Raw genomic sequence first — 17,042 nt, forward strand, 5'->3', positions numbered from 1 at the left:
GGGACTTGTAATTTCTTTGGTCTAAACATTCATCAGTCGAAATGTTGCAGGCTCTTTGATATTTATTAGTAATAATAACTAGCTTTTAAATTCTTAGGATTCTCAAACTGTTTTATATAAATTATCTCATCTGATTCTTCCAATAATCCTGTTAGGTAGGTGCTATTATTATCTCCATCTTATGAGGAAATCAGGGCTACAAGACATTGTGACTTGGTCAGAGTCACGTAGTTATTAAGTGTCTGAGGGAAAATTTGGACTTAGATCTCGCACATTCCAAGGTCAACATTCTATTCATTACACCTCCTTGATGCCTAGTAGATAGTGTTGAAAAGTTTCTGTGACCAATAATATTCATCATTTAATGACTGACCTAGTGATGATCCTCCTAGAACTTTACTAGATTGATTCCTGGACAATGGGCACAGCCCATAACTTAAGTTTATTTATAGTCATAGTTTTTCCCACTCGCATGGCAACCAGAGCTTGTGTAATTCTGCTTTTCCAGACTTCAATGAGCCCTATCCATAGTTGATAGGCATCTAGCATATTTTGATGAGTTGAGGCAAATTATTACTGGTTAGGGAGGCAATTCCCAGAGAGAAATTCCAAAAATGCTTTGAGAAATGGCAGCATCATTAAAGTTAATGCGTGGCTTCTCAACATGACTACCTTGAAGGAGAGGACATTCATTTGATTGTGTCCAGTTTGGGTATTTTTAAAAATTACTTTATCATCCTGTCATTTCGCTTAAACTCTTATTCCTCTGATCTTAATTCCCTCTTAGATAAACAGAAAGGAAGGAAGGATACAAGCCTTTATTAAATGCCTGTTATGTGCCAGGCACTGTGCTAAATGCTTTACAAATATTATCTCATTTGATCCTCACTACAGCTCTGGGAGGTAGGTGCTATTATTATCCTCATTTTACAGTTGAGGAAATGGAGGCATTCAGAGGTTAAGTAACTTACCCTGGGTGGTTCAGCTAGAGTTGGATTTGAACCATCATCTTTCCTGACCCCAGATCCAGCATTCTATCCTAGCAACCACAAAGTTGTCCTGCACTGTGTAGCAGCCAAGGGACAGTCATTAAGAAAAGTTTCTGTGGATTATAATGACAAGTTTAGCTACTTCTGAGTATGAGCTTCATTGCAGAGTTACATATTCACTGAAAGCTGCCCACCTGCATATCTCATGTTCTGGTGCATTGCAAGGTACTTGGGTGACCAATTCATAGGATGCACATCAGCTGTAAAAATTCTAAATGGATAGAAAATGGGAGCGAGTGGGTGGGAACTTTAGAACAGTGCTATTCAATTTGATGGACTTTCAGCTAGCCTTCAAGATTAGACAGTGGGTGTGTTGTATGTATTTATGACCTTTGATCTCTTGTGCCTTCCCACAAACTTCCCACATTCCTGTGGACCAAAGCAATAGAATGCAAAGTTGAAAAATGTTTCACATGGGCAGGATGGGCAGACAAGGGTTACAAGGTATTCCTGAAGCATTCAGTAGTTTGAAAATAACTCTTAGATATTATTTCTCAAACACTTAGACTACTTAATATTGGCAGAAGACCCAGGTAGCCAATGATCACCTTCAGCTGGTTTTTGTACCATTAAGTTTGACCTTTATCAGGCACAGTCTTTCATAACTCTTGTTTTGCAAATGAAAAATGAAGTACTTTCACTATTTGGGGGGTAATTTTATCTCTTTGCTCTTACTTTTAGTCTTCATATGTCCCATGATTGATTTTTTCCCCCTCAGATTCCCAGAGGAACAAATACAGTTTTATTACTGCACAGCTCTTCCCCCCAGGAAGATGGGGGGAGAGATTGGGAAAAATGAAGTGAGAAATGGATTTTCAAGTTAATTTCTATTTAAGTGAACTTGCCAATATCTGTTTTAAAATAGGTGATCTTTGGAGGACAGCAAATGGGAGTTTATTGTCACCTTTGGGTGTAAATAATCCAATCATCTTGGATAATGTACTATTGGAAAGAGCTTTTTACTTAGTCCTGAAAACAATATGTAAAATGATAGAGTTTCATTAAGAAGTAGAACATAGCTCTTTCCCTTAAAGGAAATATGATTTTATAATTAGCATTTTGAAATCTTTTCAATTACACATAGTTCTATTGATCTAATTTTCCTTTAAAAAGTTCTAGAGTGTAGAATACAAATAAGGATCATTTAAAACTGGTGTCACACACGTATACACACACACACACACCTTCCAATCATGTAAATCATTTAAAAGCAACTTTCATTTACAGTAATGGAAGTATCTTTCCTTTATGAGGGCAGCTGTATTTTTTGTCATTTTTTTTTCTTCATGATTCATTTTAATTTATGGTTCTAGGTAACTCCTTGAAAGAGTTGCAATACTCCTATTTAAATATCTCTTCTTTTTGAAGTCTAATTCTGCCTTAAAGAATTTTCTGTAGTACTTTGTCATTTCACAATATTCATATTCAATATTCATATTGTTTCTCCTTGTAAACCTAGAGGTCCTTGAGAGAAGAGACTATCCTTTGCTTTTATTCACATCCCCAGACCTTAGTACAGTGCCAGCACCTACTAGGTGCTTTATAAATGCTTAAAGACTGATTGCCTATCAACAGAAACTGCTGCTTTCCCTCTGTTTTATACTACTTATTTATTTCTGATAATATATTTCACCTTTTCTCCCTGTGCTTTCTTCAGCTTGGCCACTGTGTAAGTACCTTGATGCTCTTATACCAATTTTTTTTAAAAATTACATTTATATAGTTATTTGTTTGTTATATCCCTCCCTCTGATACCCCCATTAGAAAAGCCATCATCTGACAAAAAGATATATGTATATATTAAACTATATCTTGCTTGTTTCTATTTATCAGTTCTTTCTCTAGAGGTGGACATTCACAAGTCATTCTTCAAACAATAATTCTGTAGCTGTATTTAATGCTCTCTTGGTTCTGCTAGGTTTTCCATGTTTAAAAAAAAAAATAACCTACTCATCATTCCTTACAGTGCAGTAGTATTCCACCACAATTATATGCCACAACTTGTTTCACCATTTCCCAACTTATGGGCAATTTGCAATTCTTTGCTATCACAAAGAGGGCTGCTATAAATATTCTAGAACATAGAGGTTCTTTTTTGCTGATCGCCTTGGGAAATAAACCTAATGATTGTGTTTCTGGATCAAAAAATATACATAGTTTTATTATTCTGAGCATAATTCTAGATTCCTCTCCAAAATGGTTGGATCAATCCACAGTTCCACCAGCAGTATATCAGTGTCTCCATTTTCCCACACCAACTCCAACATTTGTCATTTTGCCCTTTTACTATTTTAGCCAATCTGATAGGTTCAAGATATCAAGTTTTTAATAGCTGATTCAAAAAATAAGCTTAGAAACAAATGTAGCATTGTCTGCACAGTACACACTGATGCTTTCAATCTTCTGTATTCTTTTTTAAAAACTGGCAAATATCATGTTTAATATAAATCTTGTGTGGAACCTATACATACTTATTAAACATTTTCTGTCAGCGATCTTGGTTTAATAAGGACAGAGACCTTAAAAGTCATTCATGATTCCTCTTGCTATATCTAGGAATACATAAATAGTTCATGGCATTGACATGGATTCAAATCAGATCTAATCAAAAACATTTCATATCTTAAAGGAATTGTGCTTACGAGCCAAGTAGATACTTGAAGATATTTTTTTAATTAATTCAGGCTATAGTCACTACTGTTTATTTTTTCTAATTTACATGCTAAAATAAAATTATTTTTTCTTTGTAATACTCTTTATTTAAATTATTTTGTTTCATTTTTTTCTAACACACACAACCTCTACTTCATATGTTCATGTGTTATATATATATTTTGTATGAGGGTCTCTATGAGATAAATTTCTTCAACCAGCCAGGGAACCCCTGAAAAAATCACCAAGTGAAACTGAATAGTTCTGGCCCTCCCTTTCATAAACTTACTACAAACAAGATTAAAAACCCTTTACATAAAGCTAGGATGAACCTTCTTAGCATGTTGTGTGCTGATGCATTTAGAGATGGAATATATCAGAATGGTCTTCACATTAGAACCGTATTTATTAAAATACCAATGAAAAATGTCATTAAAAATATGTCTCTATTGTAACCACATTTGCATAATATTTTTGCCTGATTAAAGGGAAATTTTTAGTAGAGAATAATAGAAAACTATTGAACTTTTACTGAAATTAGCCAGAATAATCCATCAGATTCACTTCAGGATAAAATTTTAATACTTTCATGAAAGTGGTAGAATATAATTCCCTGCTTGAAGTGAGTCAAAATTTGACAAAATGAAAAAGACTATGTTATCAATTCTTAATTGCCCCTTAAAGATGGTAAAATCTTTGAGTTCAGAAATAGTGGTCATATACAACAATGTATATCCTATATAGTGTTTGACATGAGTTCTTATATGGTAAGCACTCACATATTGCACAGAATTTTAAAAGAAGTCAGAGCTAAAAGGGTCCTTTGAAATCATCTATTCCCAACCCTACTAGCCTCCTAGCCCTAACCTCAGCCCCAAGCCCAGAGATGAAAAAACTATAACCCAAGAGAGCCTATATAATCAGCCCAAGGTTTCCTAGCTAGATGGTGGAAGGGCTGGAAAGTATATAAAGTATTTTTCATGCATTCTGAATTTGATTTTTGCCTAGCTAAGACTCCAGACTACTTCTATAAATTCCCTGTCTTGTATTCTAATACTTCTTTCTTTTTTTTAAAAAAAATTGAACAAATGGTATAGGAATTCATCCCAGCCCCACTGAATTTACTAGTTGTTATTATGTGAAAAGAAAACAAATTAAACAAAATAACTCAACATACCTGATTAAATTTTGCCAAATGTTGTTCATATTGTAAATATGTTTTTCTTTATTTCATTAAATATTTCCCAAATACTTATAAAACATTTTAACAATTCATTCTTAAAAATTTTGAGTTCCAAATTTTCTCCCTCCTCTTTCCTTGGGAAGGCAAGCAAGTTGATATCAGTCATATCTGTGAAACATATTTCCATGTTAGCCATATTTCAAAAGGAAATAGACAAAAATAAAGTTTTTTTAAAGTATTCATTTTTAAAAAAGATTTCAGTAGTCTCTCTTCTGAAGAGAAATTCCACAGTGATAAAAGAACTATCTTGTGATTTTACTAAATAAATTGTTTTGGCTTTTCTTTTTTTCTCTTAGCTCATAGAGCTTGGATATATTACTTCATCCTAACATGGCTGAACTCCTCTACTTCACAGTGATCATACACATTTAAGTGTTTATACATTTGTATATAATACACTTGTCAAGATGTGTTTAGGTATGAGTCATCCCCAAAGTCCAAGAAATGGCCAAATCTTTTATTGACTAACTTTTGTTTTTCCTGATTTGGTTTCTTTGACATGATTTGAATGAGCAGCTTTTATGCTATAAATTTCACCATAACTTCAAGTCAAATTGAAAGCTACCATGCGTTGACTGCTACTACCTTGGTTAGTTGTAGAAATGGGAAAAGACTTGCTTTCCTAAATATTTTTTCTGTTGGTTTTGGGGCTCTGGTCTGATGAAGTGGAAAAGAAGGGGAATTTTTTCAAGGTGATAATGACTAACCTCATGTTCCTTTTTTGCTATTCAGTGTCATTCCTATAAGATTTTGCACATTTTTCTTTGGTGGAAACGTTTACTTTTAAGACCTGTGCTACTATTTTTAGGTTTTGACTTATTACTTATAGTATCTATAGACTTTAGTAACAGGTCTTTCTTTGTGTTTGTGTTTGGTATGTGTGTATTCTAGCTGAGATCAGGAGGTGCCCAGGTGTTAGAAGGCTGCATTGCTGAAATACACAACATCACCAGCCTAGACATTTCAGACAATGGTAAGTACACAACAGAAGAAGGGATGTGGTTGAGGGATGAAAGAAAAGATGAAAGAAAAAAAATTTCTTAGAGTAAGAAGAGATAGATAAGAGGAAGAAAACCAGGTGGTCTGAACAAGAAACCCTACTAGGTAGAAATGTCTGACTATCTTAAGTTAGGGACATTTTTTTTTCCAATTTAGTAACAGCGTATATGTAAAAAATCAGAAAAAATGTTTAGCTCTTGCAGAAATAAATATCTGGCCAAACCCACATGATGGGAATGAGATGAGTGAACATTTTCCTTCCTTTCAGAAAATTTGGAACTGTCATGTTTATTCTTGGTAGGACAGAAATTGTGTTCTCCATTACTTTATTCAGGAATTGATTTCATTAGCATGAACTCTTTACAAAAAAAAAAAAACAAATCTCCCTCAACTAATAGTGAGATGGCAGTTTTGGTGGCTTGCTGGTTATCCTAGTGAGGATAAGGGACTAAGCTTCTGCTCTCCTCTCAGTCTCCTCCCCATTTCCTGCTGACTAAAGGATATAGATAGCCAATGGTGAGGTCAGAGATTGGGATGAATCACTGTAGAGAATGAGGTTATCTCTCTGAAGTAATAGAAAATGAAAGGAGAGTAAAAAGCACTTTGAGAATGAATGGTTTAATTTGCCCATCTGAAAGTAACCTTCCATCTCTTTTGATTCTGAATTTAACTTGTTTCTTCATAGGATTGGAATCTGACCTCTCTACCCTAATAGTATGGCTTAGTAAGAACAGATCAATACAACATCTGGCATTGGGCAAAAATTTTAATAACATGAAATCCAAGTAAGAGTATTTTCTTTTTTCAAAATGACTTGATCTTGATAAAGCAACGAATCTTGATAAAGCTGTTGATGTGATTCAATTGTCTCCATTTTAAAAATCTCTTTAGAAATCTTACACCTGTTTTGGATAACTTAGTACAGATGATTCAAGATGAAGAATCAGTGAGTATTATTTTTAAAACCTTTTTATTTATGTCTCTGACTTTATTCTCCTCACAGACTAATCCCTAAGTACTTTTGAATACCTCTGAGCATATAGATAAATCTGCTCTTGTGTACACTTTAGAAAATGTGACATATACTTAAAGAATAGTAATGGTTTTAATTAGTAAGAAAAATTAAATATACCTACAATTCACTTCCTCATTTTTATATAGACCTAATTCATTGATTGCTACTGGAAAGTTACATTTATAGATCAAAAGGTCAATGAATTTTGACTCCTAGGCCCCTCTCTGCATTAACCTTATTTCTTTAAGGTCAAGTAATAACCCTAGATTCAGTTTTTGTGCCTTTTGCAAATAGATGGCCTTCGGACCTTAGCTCTTGCCAGGAAACATCAAATTACTCATTTGAATTTCATTTAGTTGTGCAGAATTGTAAGAAGCATAAAAAGCCAACCACATTTTCCTAAGTTTGTCATTATGTTTGGTAAATCCTACCTACTCGTCTCCTTTTGGTTGTCTTTGACTAAGACTCCCTCTGGAGAAAATGATCAAATTTAAAATGTCTTCACATGGTACTTTGATTTCATGAACACCAGAACAGAAAATGATCTTATAGTAGATTGAGGGAGGATAGTGGGAGGAACCATGACCAAAGCTTGCCTTTTAATCCTTTTAATTTGGTTCTTAGCACAACCTGTATTTTGTATCCTTTCGAGTTTAGTCCCTTCCTTACCATAGTCCACATTTGAACACTAAATATGACTTTTTTTAATTATAATTGTTTTTTTAAAACTCCCACTAAACTCTGTTGTATGCACACCCATGCACATATGAACTGGATGTGGGGAGTTCCCCAATGTTCATCAACACCTTTTGTTTTTTCATAGCAAATTGGAAAGTTCATGTTTATGATTTCCTCTTTTAATCTGGATAAATATAACTTATTTTAAAAGGATCTTGCTTGTTTTCTGTCTAGCTCCCCAGAGCTAGGCTAGAAAAGGAAATTCCATCTGACATCCTTCCAAAGTTACACCCTGGTTCAAACTGTAAGATCATTCATAAGTTAGCCAGAAATGGGCATGCAATGCCATCTAATAAGCTTTCTTAAGTACTTCTCAAATTGGCTAAGGAAACTAGTGGGAAGCAGAAGGGACTGGTAGAATACTGTGGATTAGAATATTTCCTGGATTTCTCTGTCTACTCAGTACTTTCTCTCTTGTTCTTGCCAACATCCCATCACCCTATTCTGTGGCTCCAAGCTTGGGCAACTGTGGGAGGCTTCCTACTAGCATAGGAAATCAGGCAGGATTTATCCCTCCATGTTTCTGTATACAACTTGCCTTCTTAGGGCTTATACTAATCTAATTTTCAAGCTGCAGTTTAGAGAATGGGATTTATTTATTATTTAATGAATTTAAAAGTACTTTAGTATAACTGACTGCCTTGATCCAAATAATATGTCCTGTTATTGAATCTAGAGATATCCTTGGCATCTAACATGCATTTTCTAGCTCTTCAGTTTTATACATTTAATTGACCCTTTTGTCAATCAGCTTTATTTTTGTCTTAACTAATATTTAGTGATTTGGAGATCCTAAGTAACCTGAACTACCATAGCTTTTTAAGGCTTGAAAAGGCAATATTTAATATCTATTCTAAAATAATCATTAAACTATATACATTTAACATTTTACAAAAAGAATAGGTAATATATTGTTAGGTTTTACTTAATCCTAATCTGATTTTCTGATTCTAAAAGTTCTCTTTACTTCCACCTGAAATGTATCCTGAAACTATTAGCAATTATTTAAAACCTGTCTTGAGGAGAATGCAGGTATGATATTTAAAAGAAAATTGTATCATGTTAAAGCACACACAGTCTTGTTACTAACAGCACCCTATAATTAAAAGATTTTTTTTTACTTTCATGTCATTGAAAAGTGGATGACTCATAAGAAAAGCAATTAACATATTGCTTTTTCCCCCTACTACTGAATCAGTAATGAATAGAATGCTTTAAATGATCAGTACGTGCATCTTATTACTACAAAAATACAACCAGCAAGAAAATCTGGATTCGTTTGATGGAGTTGTCGTTTTTTAAGTAGTTTTAAATATACATGAGCACTTCATTTGCATTTTACAGGGGAATGTTGTTTTTAAAGGGATTATTCTTTGTTAGTTCATGAAGCATTTTTTGCCCCCAATATCATCTTACTGTTCATTTCAATCAAAAATTTGGATGTAGTGATTTGGTGTACATAGCCCATATTTATCTCTACTTATGGTTGATACTCCTAAATTTAGAGCCACTGGAAGAGAATCAATAAGTAAACGGTGGAAGGAAAAGACAGAAAAATAGTACTTTTGTCTGAGACACTTAAATTTTTAAAATCATATTGTCCCCATTGGACCTGAATGTGTCTAACTTAGAAACACATAATTAAATCCTGATTTTTAAAATGTTATCATCTAAAAGATAGATTGGATTGGAAATAACAGAATTATTCGTTAAGATTTTGTTTTTTAAAGATGACCCTATAAATATGTATATAATTTAGATATTTTTGTTGGAATTATTGACCTTGTTTATTACTTTAAGTGTTAACTAATATATATTTTATTCCAAATACCAAAAGAGAATTACCACTAGACAGATTATAGTATTAGCAGTTTTCCAGCTTTAAAAGAAATTATAATATTTCATTTTGGGGAGCATCAGTGACAAGAGATTAATGGGAAGGTCAAAGGTGTGATTGTTGATTTCTAATAAGAAAACAGCAGTGCATTTGTTTTCATTTAGATATTAAATTATCCTGTTTAGCCTGAGAGATTTTAAGGTTAATCTTTTTCTCTTTATTTGAGCACAGCTTTTGAATGAAATTTTGAATCAGTCAATCCCACTAAACCCATGATTGTTGTAAGCATATGTGTGTGATAACTGGCACATCTGCTGTGGAATTGATTATGTGACGAGTATTTATTTTCCCCATATTTCAAATTTTTCATAATGGTATAAAACTAATATTACTTTTTGTAGTCACAGATATTTTGATGTCGGAAAAAATTATAAAATTCGGAGGATTCGCCACGTTACCTGACTCCCATCCTGTAAAATAGACTGCTGCTCAGGGAGAGTCATTTTCCTCAATGCACACATACTTCATGGCAAAAGCATTTCTTAGAAACAAGTTCCATTTGGCAGATGAATGGTGATCTTCAGCACTTTTGCCAGCATAGTACATTTCCACAATTAGCTTCTTTGGGGAGAGAAATGTGTTCATTCTCATAAACATCTGGATAGGAGGAGCCACTTGGCTTTGGGAACCTCGAGTGGTTAAACTAAAATGAATTCTCAGGGTATATTATCTCTCAGGTATGGTGTGAAGATGTACAAATTCATAGGAAGACTTCAAATTGACTCTCAGAATGGAATCTGGTTCTATACCACTTCAATAATTAAATAGTAAAATACCTAATTTCTTCATGGTAACTGTAGTATTAACTGATAGAATGCTTAGCTTAGAGTCAGGAAGACCTGAGTTCAAATTTGATCTCAAATACTTTCTAGGTTGTGTGATCTTGGGCAAGTCAATTAATCTGTTTTCCTCAGTTTTCTCATCTGTAAAATGGGAATACTAATAGTATCTTCCTCTCAGCCTTGTAGGAAAGATCAAATGAAATATTGTTTCTAAAGTGCTTTGTATACCTGAAAGTGTTATATAGATGCAAGCTATTATTAATCATTAAGAGCCTTGACATCTAAAGATCATATTTCCATGGAGGTTATATTTCATGCTAAATAACAAGTTATATTTTAGGGTCATGCTATCAATAAATAGAAGGAACTAATGTGACTGTAGCAATTTATGATTTGCAAAGTGTTCTACATACATTCTTAGTTGATCTTCAAAACATTCCTGTGGGTTAGGGATTGCTTAATGATCACCATTTTACACTTTTAGTCGCAGGCTCAAATAACTTAAATGATTTGTACTGAGTATCTCTAAGGTGAGATTTAAACCCAAGTCTTCCTAATTTCAAGTCTAAAGCTTTGTCCATTGTGCTTTGCCACCTCCCTTCATGTATTGGGAGGCAGTGGGGTGGGGGCTTAAAAATGGTGGAAGTTAGGCTCCTCTTTTGGACATGTTGAAAGACTTTAGGGATGAGACAGACTATTCGCTTTTATTGTAGAATGTCTCCACGTCGAAATTTTTTACAAGAACAATACCCTCAAAACTTTTAATTCTTAAACAATTTGAATCATACAGCCATTGACTTCAAAGAGTATTAGTCGACTTACTCAACTGGATGATAATTTAGCTTATTTCAAAGCTATTTTTGTGTACTTTTGTAAAGGAATTTTCCAACTCAGCTCAAGTTGATGTTTTCATTCATTTTTCTGGTTTTATTGTTGGAATTATATATATTCCATGAGTGTGCTTCAGAATTAAAATTAGATGAGATTCAGAAATGCATGATTTATGTTGGTCTTTTCTTTTTGTTTGTTTACTATCTATAGGTTTTATCTTATATATGAATAAAGATAGACACAAAGAAAGAAGTTTAGCTTTTGGTAGACATTAGAAAATTTTGCTGCACAATTTCTTCTGTGGGGTTGTCCATTAATAGTACTGCAGAGATTCTTTCCTTACATCTCTACTGGTGACTAACATGTTATTGCCCTACCACTCTCTAATCCCACTGGCCTATAGGTCAACTGCTTTGCAGTACAGTGGTGAGAATGTTGGAGTGGTTGGAAAACATCCAACATCAGATTGTGCCTTAGAAACTTACTAGCACTGTGACCTTCCATTAGTCACTTAACAACCGTCAACCTCCATTTCCTCATTTAGGGATAACACAGGGTTAATAACAACAAGTCTTACTGGACTGTCACGAGTATTAAATTAGATTGTATATGTAAAGTCCTCTTTGTAATCTTTAAAGCTATATATAAAATCTAGCTATTATTATTTATTCTTAGAAGAGATAAGGCTCACTTATTGTTATATTTTTATGCTGACTCTATTGTATATTCTCCCCAGATTCTTCTATGTTATAAAACTCCTACCTATATTTTATCATAAATCTCCCATGGAGAACTAATCAACTATACTGGAAACATCCTTTTTCTTCTGGTATTTTGAAAGAACCAGTGAAATACTAAAGTTGTCTCCTTTTGTTTGTATAATTCCCTATATGTGACTGACTCCCTTCTATTTCTTTGAGATTTTTTTTCTTTAATGTTTCATTACAAACAACATTAAATACTAACTTGCCTTCTAAATATTTACATTTTACTTACTTTAAGGTTAATGAATGAAGCCTGACAATTTTTTATTCATTTATTTCAGTCCTTATTAAGATTTTGTTTGTGTCTTCACATTTGCTTTTTTACTTGTATATGGTAGTAATTGTAGTGAATTATTGTTGTTTTTGTTGTTGGGAGGCAGCTAGATGGCTCAGTAGATGGAGGGCTGGACCTGGAATCAGGAAGACCTGAGTTCAATCTGGCTTCAGACACTTACTAGCTGTGTGACTTAGGGCAAATAATTAAACTATATTGAACCATTCCATTATATTATTAATACATTGTAATTTATTTATCAATTCCTTTACTCTTGGAAATTTAGGTTGTTTCCAGTGTTGTTGTTTTTTATTTTTTGTGATCACATATTATTGCTATTATGAAATCTTTGAAGAGAGAGGGTTTTTTTGTTGTTGTTGCTTTTGCTAACACTTTCAGGGCATCTTTCCAGCATTGGAATTGTTGGGTCAAAGCTATGTTTATCTCTGTAACTTTTACTAGTTACTATAATTTTTACCAGAAAAAAATTCTGCAAGTTTGTCATTCCAGTGGCAACAAATGATTGGATTTGTTCCTTGATAACCCTGTCAGCACTAGGATTTAATAGTTCTTAATTATTTTTGCCAAATTGTATGTATGAGATGGTATCCCCAAATTTTCTTCATTTGTTTCTCCCTTCAGTTTTTAGTAGAGTTGAATATTTTTAGTAGTAGTAACAATTTATGTTTTCTCTTTTCTGGTACCCAGATTTTAAATTATGTCTTTTACTCCATTTCTCATACTTGAATCATTTTTTGGTAATCCAATACATGTTCATCTGAGATATGTTGCTTGACTGGCACTAGGAATTGAATAAGGGTTACTAAGAGACATTCTGAATCCAGAATTCAAATTCAGTTATTCAATTCTCTCTTTTCTTTTTAACAACACTAAAGAAGATCCATCTTGAAATTTAATAAGTTCTTTCCTACTTTCATTTGATATGTCTTACTGAAAATAATTACAAAGTCAAGGAAATTACTGTGACTTGTCTGTGTTGTTCAATCTACAGCCTTTGCAGTCCTTATCCCTTGCAGACTCCAAACTCAAAACAGACGTAACCATCATCATCAATGCTCTGGGCAGCAACACTTCTCTAACCAAAGTGGACATCAGTGGGAATGGAATGGGAGACATGGGAGCAAAGATGTTGGCAAAAGCCCTACAGATCAACACTAAGCTCAGGTATAGGGAAAAATACTGCCCTGGAGTGTTTTAATTCTCTAAATGGAATTGTGAGATGTTTCAAATCGGCATCTCTTGTCTAGGCTTACCCACTGGGATAGTGATTGCTTTATTCAGATGGTGGAAGGGTTCCTTCCACTGGTCTTTTGGCAGAATCTCTATATTACCTGCTATCTAGAGGTGAGTCTAACATCTACATACACTCTCCTACTTCAATATTGAGACAAGATGAAGCACTTAGAAATCACTGAACAAGAGGAAGTTAACTTTGCCCCAACACAGCAAGGAAATGAATACAACTAGAGCTTCTCTGGTTATTATCACTCTCATCACCATCTGGAAACCCATCTGGTCAGCAGGGCAGGGTACCAGGTCAGAGTACCTGACTGAATAGTTTTCAAAAATTAAAAAAGTTGGAGAGACCCAGATTGCAGGTGCCCTTAGATGACTTGGGAGCTATATCAAGGTTAGAGAAGCCAATCAGAGCATAGGATCATTTATCTCCTTTTAATAAAAAAAATCCCCTCTTAAAGGTAGAAATGAGAAAGCATTGATAAGTACTAGTCCTATCATACTTGCTTCTTAGTGCAATAATTTCTGGAAATCACATTTTAGACAGACCCACATCTTAAATAGACCATCGTGTGTGAAATCCTAACTGCATATGTATGTGTTTAATCACATGCATGCACCCACAGATATAATATATACAAGCTTAAATGTGCACCTAGACTTTGGGGCTGCTATGTATATGTATATGTAGTTGCTTGAAATTAGGTATCTTCTTGAAATTAAATGAATGAGTAAAGGTAATAAGAAGCAAAATAAAGATGTTTCTAGACATCTGTCATTGAAGACAACAGAGAAGTGTTAGCCATGAAGAATTGGGTCGTTACTTTCCTGGAAATACATATTAGTATAGGCAGCTTTATTTTCTTCCATTGTAAAAATGTAATAAATTTGGATCACAATGCATTGATTCAAGGACAAGGTAAGATTAGGGAAAGGTAATTGTTAGAAACCTAAATATTTATAAATTCTCAGCATTAATCTTGCATGAACATAGTTCTACCCAAAGGAACATAAAGTTTTTTAAGGCATAGGAGAAAGGGAGCATTGATTGGAGGGAGTGCTGAAAATTCCATTTAAGTAAATATTAAGCCATATTGTCCCTTAACCCTTTCATTGATTCCCCCAACTTCCTTTATAAGAAGCCAAAAACTACAGAAACTTTTTTGAAGGGTAGTATTAAAGTAAAAGAATGCCATCAGTGTTAGGAAAACAAAAGAATGTATGAGATAGGAAGATATCCTTTGGAAAAAACAAGTGGTACTTCATGCATCAGGGTAAATATCTAAGCCCTTAAAAAAAAAGCCCTGAAACACACAAAGACTACATTTAAGTACAACTTTATGCTAATTCTATACTTTGAGTTAAAAAATAAATAAAATAAATTCATTTACTAGAGAACAAATAATTTCCATCTCTTATGATTATTCATCCAAATATCATGAGTCATTTGGGCAATTTATACAATTTATGAAATTAATAGAGCCCTGGGTCTAGAATTAGGAAGTCCAGAATTAGAATGTGGCCTCAGACAGTAGCTGTGTGACCCTGGGCAAGTCACTTTCCCTCTGTTCCTCATCTATAAAATGAGCTAGAGAAAGCAATGGCAAACCACCATCTTTGCAATGAAAATCCTATATGGGGTCATAAAGAGTTGAACACAACTGAAATGACTAAATGATAACAAAAAAACCCCAACAGTATATGAAATAAGGTTATATGTTAGTTCCCTAGAAAAGATGGAATCTCAACACCTAAAACTTTATGTTGTTTTCTAGGCTCTTTTATGTCTAATTCTGGATAGCCTCAATGTTGGTCAAAGAGTACAAGATTGAAAAATATATTTTGGAGATGTTAGAAATGTCAGTGTCTAGAGTTTCTCGTCTACAGCAATTCAAGTTATACCTTTTTACTGTTGCTTTTTCTCTTAATGAGCATGTTGATGCTTTTAAGTCACATTATCTTTTTTTTTCTTCTCAACTTCTATATGCATTCTCAGGGTAGATATGATATTAAAGTGATATAAAAGGAAAACCAACATTCTTTATCACCTTTTTTTGTTCAAACATAAGATCAACACCAGTCCCGTGTCTCATGACATCACTGTCCAAGGAATTTAGAGTGTATTTAGGAATGGAAAATTCTTTCTCTCAAATGCTTATGGCCATTTATGTAATTTGTTTTCTCAAACAGAACTGTCATCTGGGACAAGAACAACATCACTGCACAAGGTTTCCAGGATATAGCTGTTGCTATGGAGAAGTAAGTTTTAGATAAAGGTTCTTTTCTAAAAAAACAAAACAGAACAAAAAGTTTCCATTTGGGGGCAAAAGAATAACCAAGCAAAGTGCCCTTACTTTTCCTTGATAGCTGTCAGTGTTTTCCTTTATAGAAGAAAGAGAGAGAATTTGGTTTGGGAATCAGAAGATTTGGGTCTGTCTCATCTCAAGTATCTGATAGCTGTAAGGCTTTGAACAAGTCTTTAAATCTCCATTCTCCCAATCTAAACCGCCTTTCTTCCCTACGTTGTGATATTGCTGTGGCTACTAAATTATTTCGTGTATATAAAAACACTAGGAAAACATCAAAGTACCTTGTAAATGTAAGAAAGCTAATGGCACTGTGGTCAGTTAGAGCGTAGAAACTGGAGTCTGGAAGACTTGAGTTCAAATCCAGCCTCTGAAACTTAATAGCTGTGTCGCCCTGAAAGTTGTTTAAGCTCTCTGTCTGCCTCAGTTTCCTCATCTACAAAATGAAAACCAGGCTAGCACTTACCTCCCAGGTTTTTTGTGAGGATCAAAGCAGATATTTGTAAATGCTTATTAACTCAGTGCCTGGTATCTAGTAGGTCCTCAATAAATGCTTATTTTCTTTTCCCTTCCCCACAATTGATAAGGTAAGGTTCCATTTGGAATGAGAAAGACTTCCCAGAAGTTAGTGGAGAATAATTTCACAGTTCCTTCATCTTCCTAATAGGGTGCATGCAATTTATACCTGAGTGTGCTATTAGGCGCTACCCCCCTCATTTGGGGTACTCTCTTTTCCTTTTTTAGATGAGATTTCAAAAGTATAGTGTATTAAAGTGTATTTATGCTTCAGGTTGGGGCTTGGATTGTGTGACCTCTAAAGTACCATATCATTCTAGCCTTCTAACTCATCCATAATACTGGATACTAAGATAATAAGGCATGATGTGACATTCCTAGACACAGTAATAGTGTAAAATATTTGTGACCTCCTTCTCTAGCAAAACTATTCTGCTCATTTTGAGAAGCTTAATGTGAAGTTTAGTGCTGAACTGGAGGGAGAATAAATCAAAACAAAATGAAGAAATTATGAAAGTGGACCTGATATTAATTTACTCTTTTAGGAGGAATAATATTGTATTTTACTTTGCAGGTCTGAGTCTACCAGAAACAATTTTTATTAACTTTATTCTAAATTGAGGGATTTCTTGCCATGAGAAATATCTAAACTGTCATCGTTCTCTGTGCCCTTGGACATGTCTACCCTAAGACAACCTGAAATAACATGTAGAAAAATC

At 34.0% G+C, this 17,042-nt stretch overlaps 1 protein-coding gene across 4 annotated transcripts in view; it reads left to right on the plus strand.

The window, feature by feature from the left end:
- Positions 1–17,042, plus strand: part of CARMIL1 (capping protein regulator and myosin 1 linker 1) — a 395,350-nt gene that overhangs the window by 288,894 nt on the left and 89,414 nt on the right. For all 4 annotated transcript variants that reach the window (XM_001366559.5, XM_007487849.3, XM_007487850.3 and 1 more), the window contains exons 18-22: positions 5,836–5,917; positions 6,629–6,728; positions 6,835–6,889; positions 13,257–13,429; positions 15,692–15,760. In XM_001366559.5, coding sequence (XP_001366596.1) covers positions 5,836–5,917; positions 6,629–6,728; positions 6,835–6,889; positions 13,257–13,429; positions 15,692–15,760 — 479 coding nt within the window. The remainder of the gene's footprint in view (positions 1–5,835; positions 5,918–6,628; positions 6,729–6,834; positions 6,890–13,256; positions 13,430–15,691; positions 15,761–17,042) is intronic.

The sequence above is a fragment of the Monodelphis domestica genome, chromosome 3 (genome assembly GCF_027887165.1).
Source record: "Monodelphis domestica isolate mMonDom1 chromosome 3, mMonDom1.pri, whole genome shotgun sequence".
Classification (NCBI taxonomy): Eukaryota; Metazoa; Chordata; class Mammalia; order Didelphimorphia; family Didelphidae; genus Monodelphis; species Monodelphis domestica.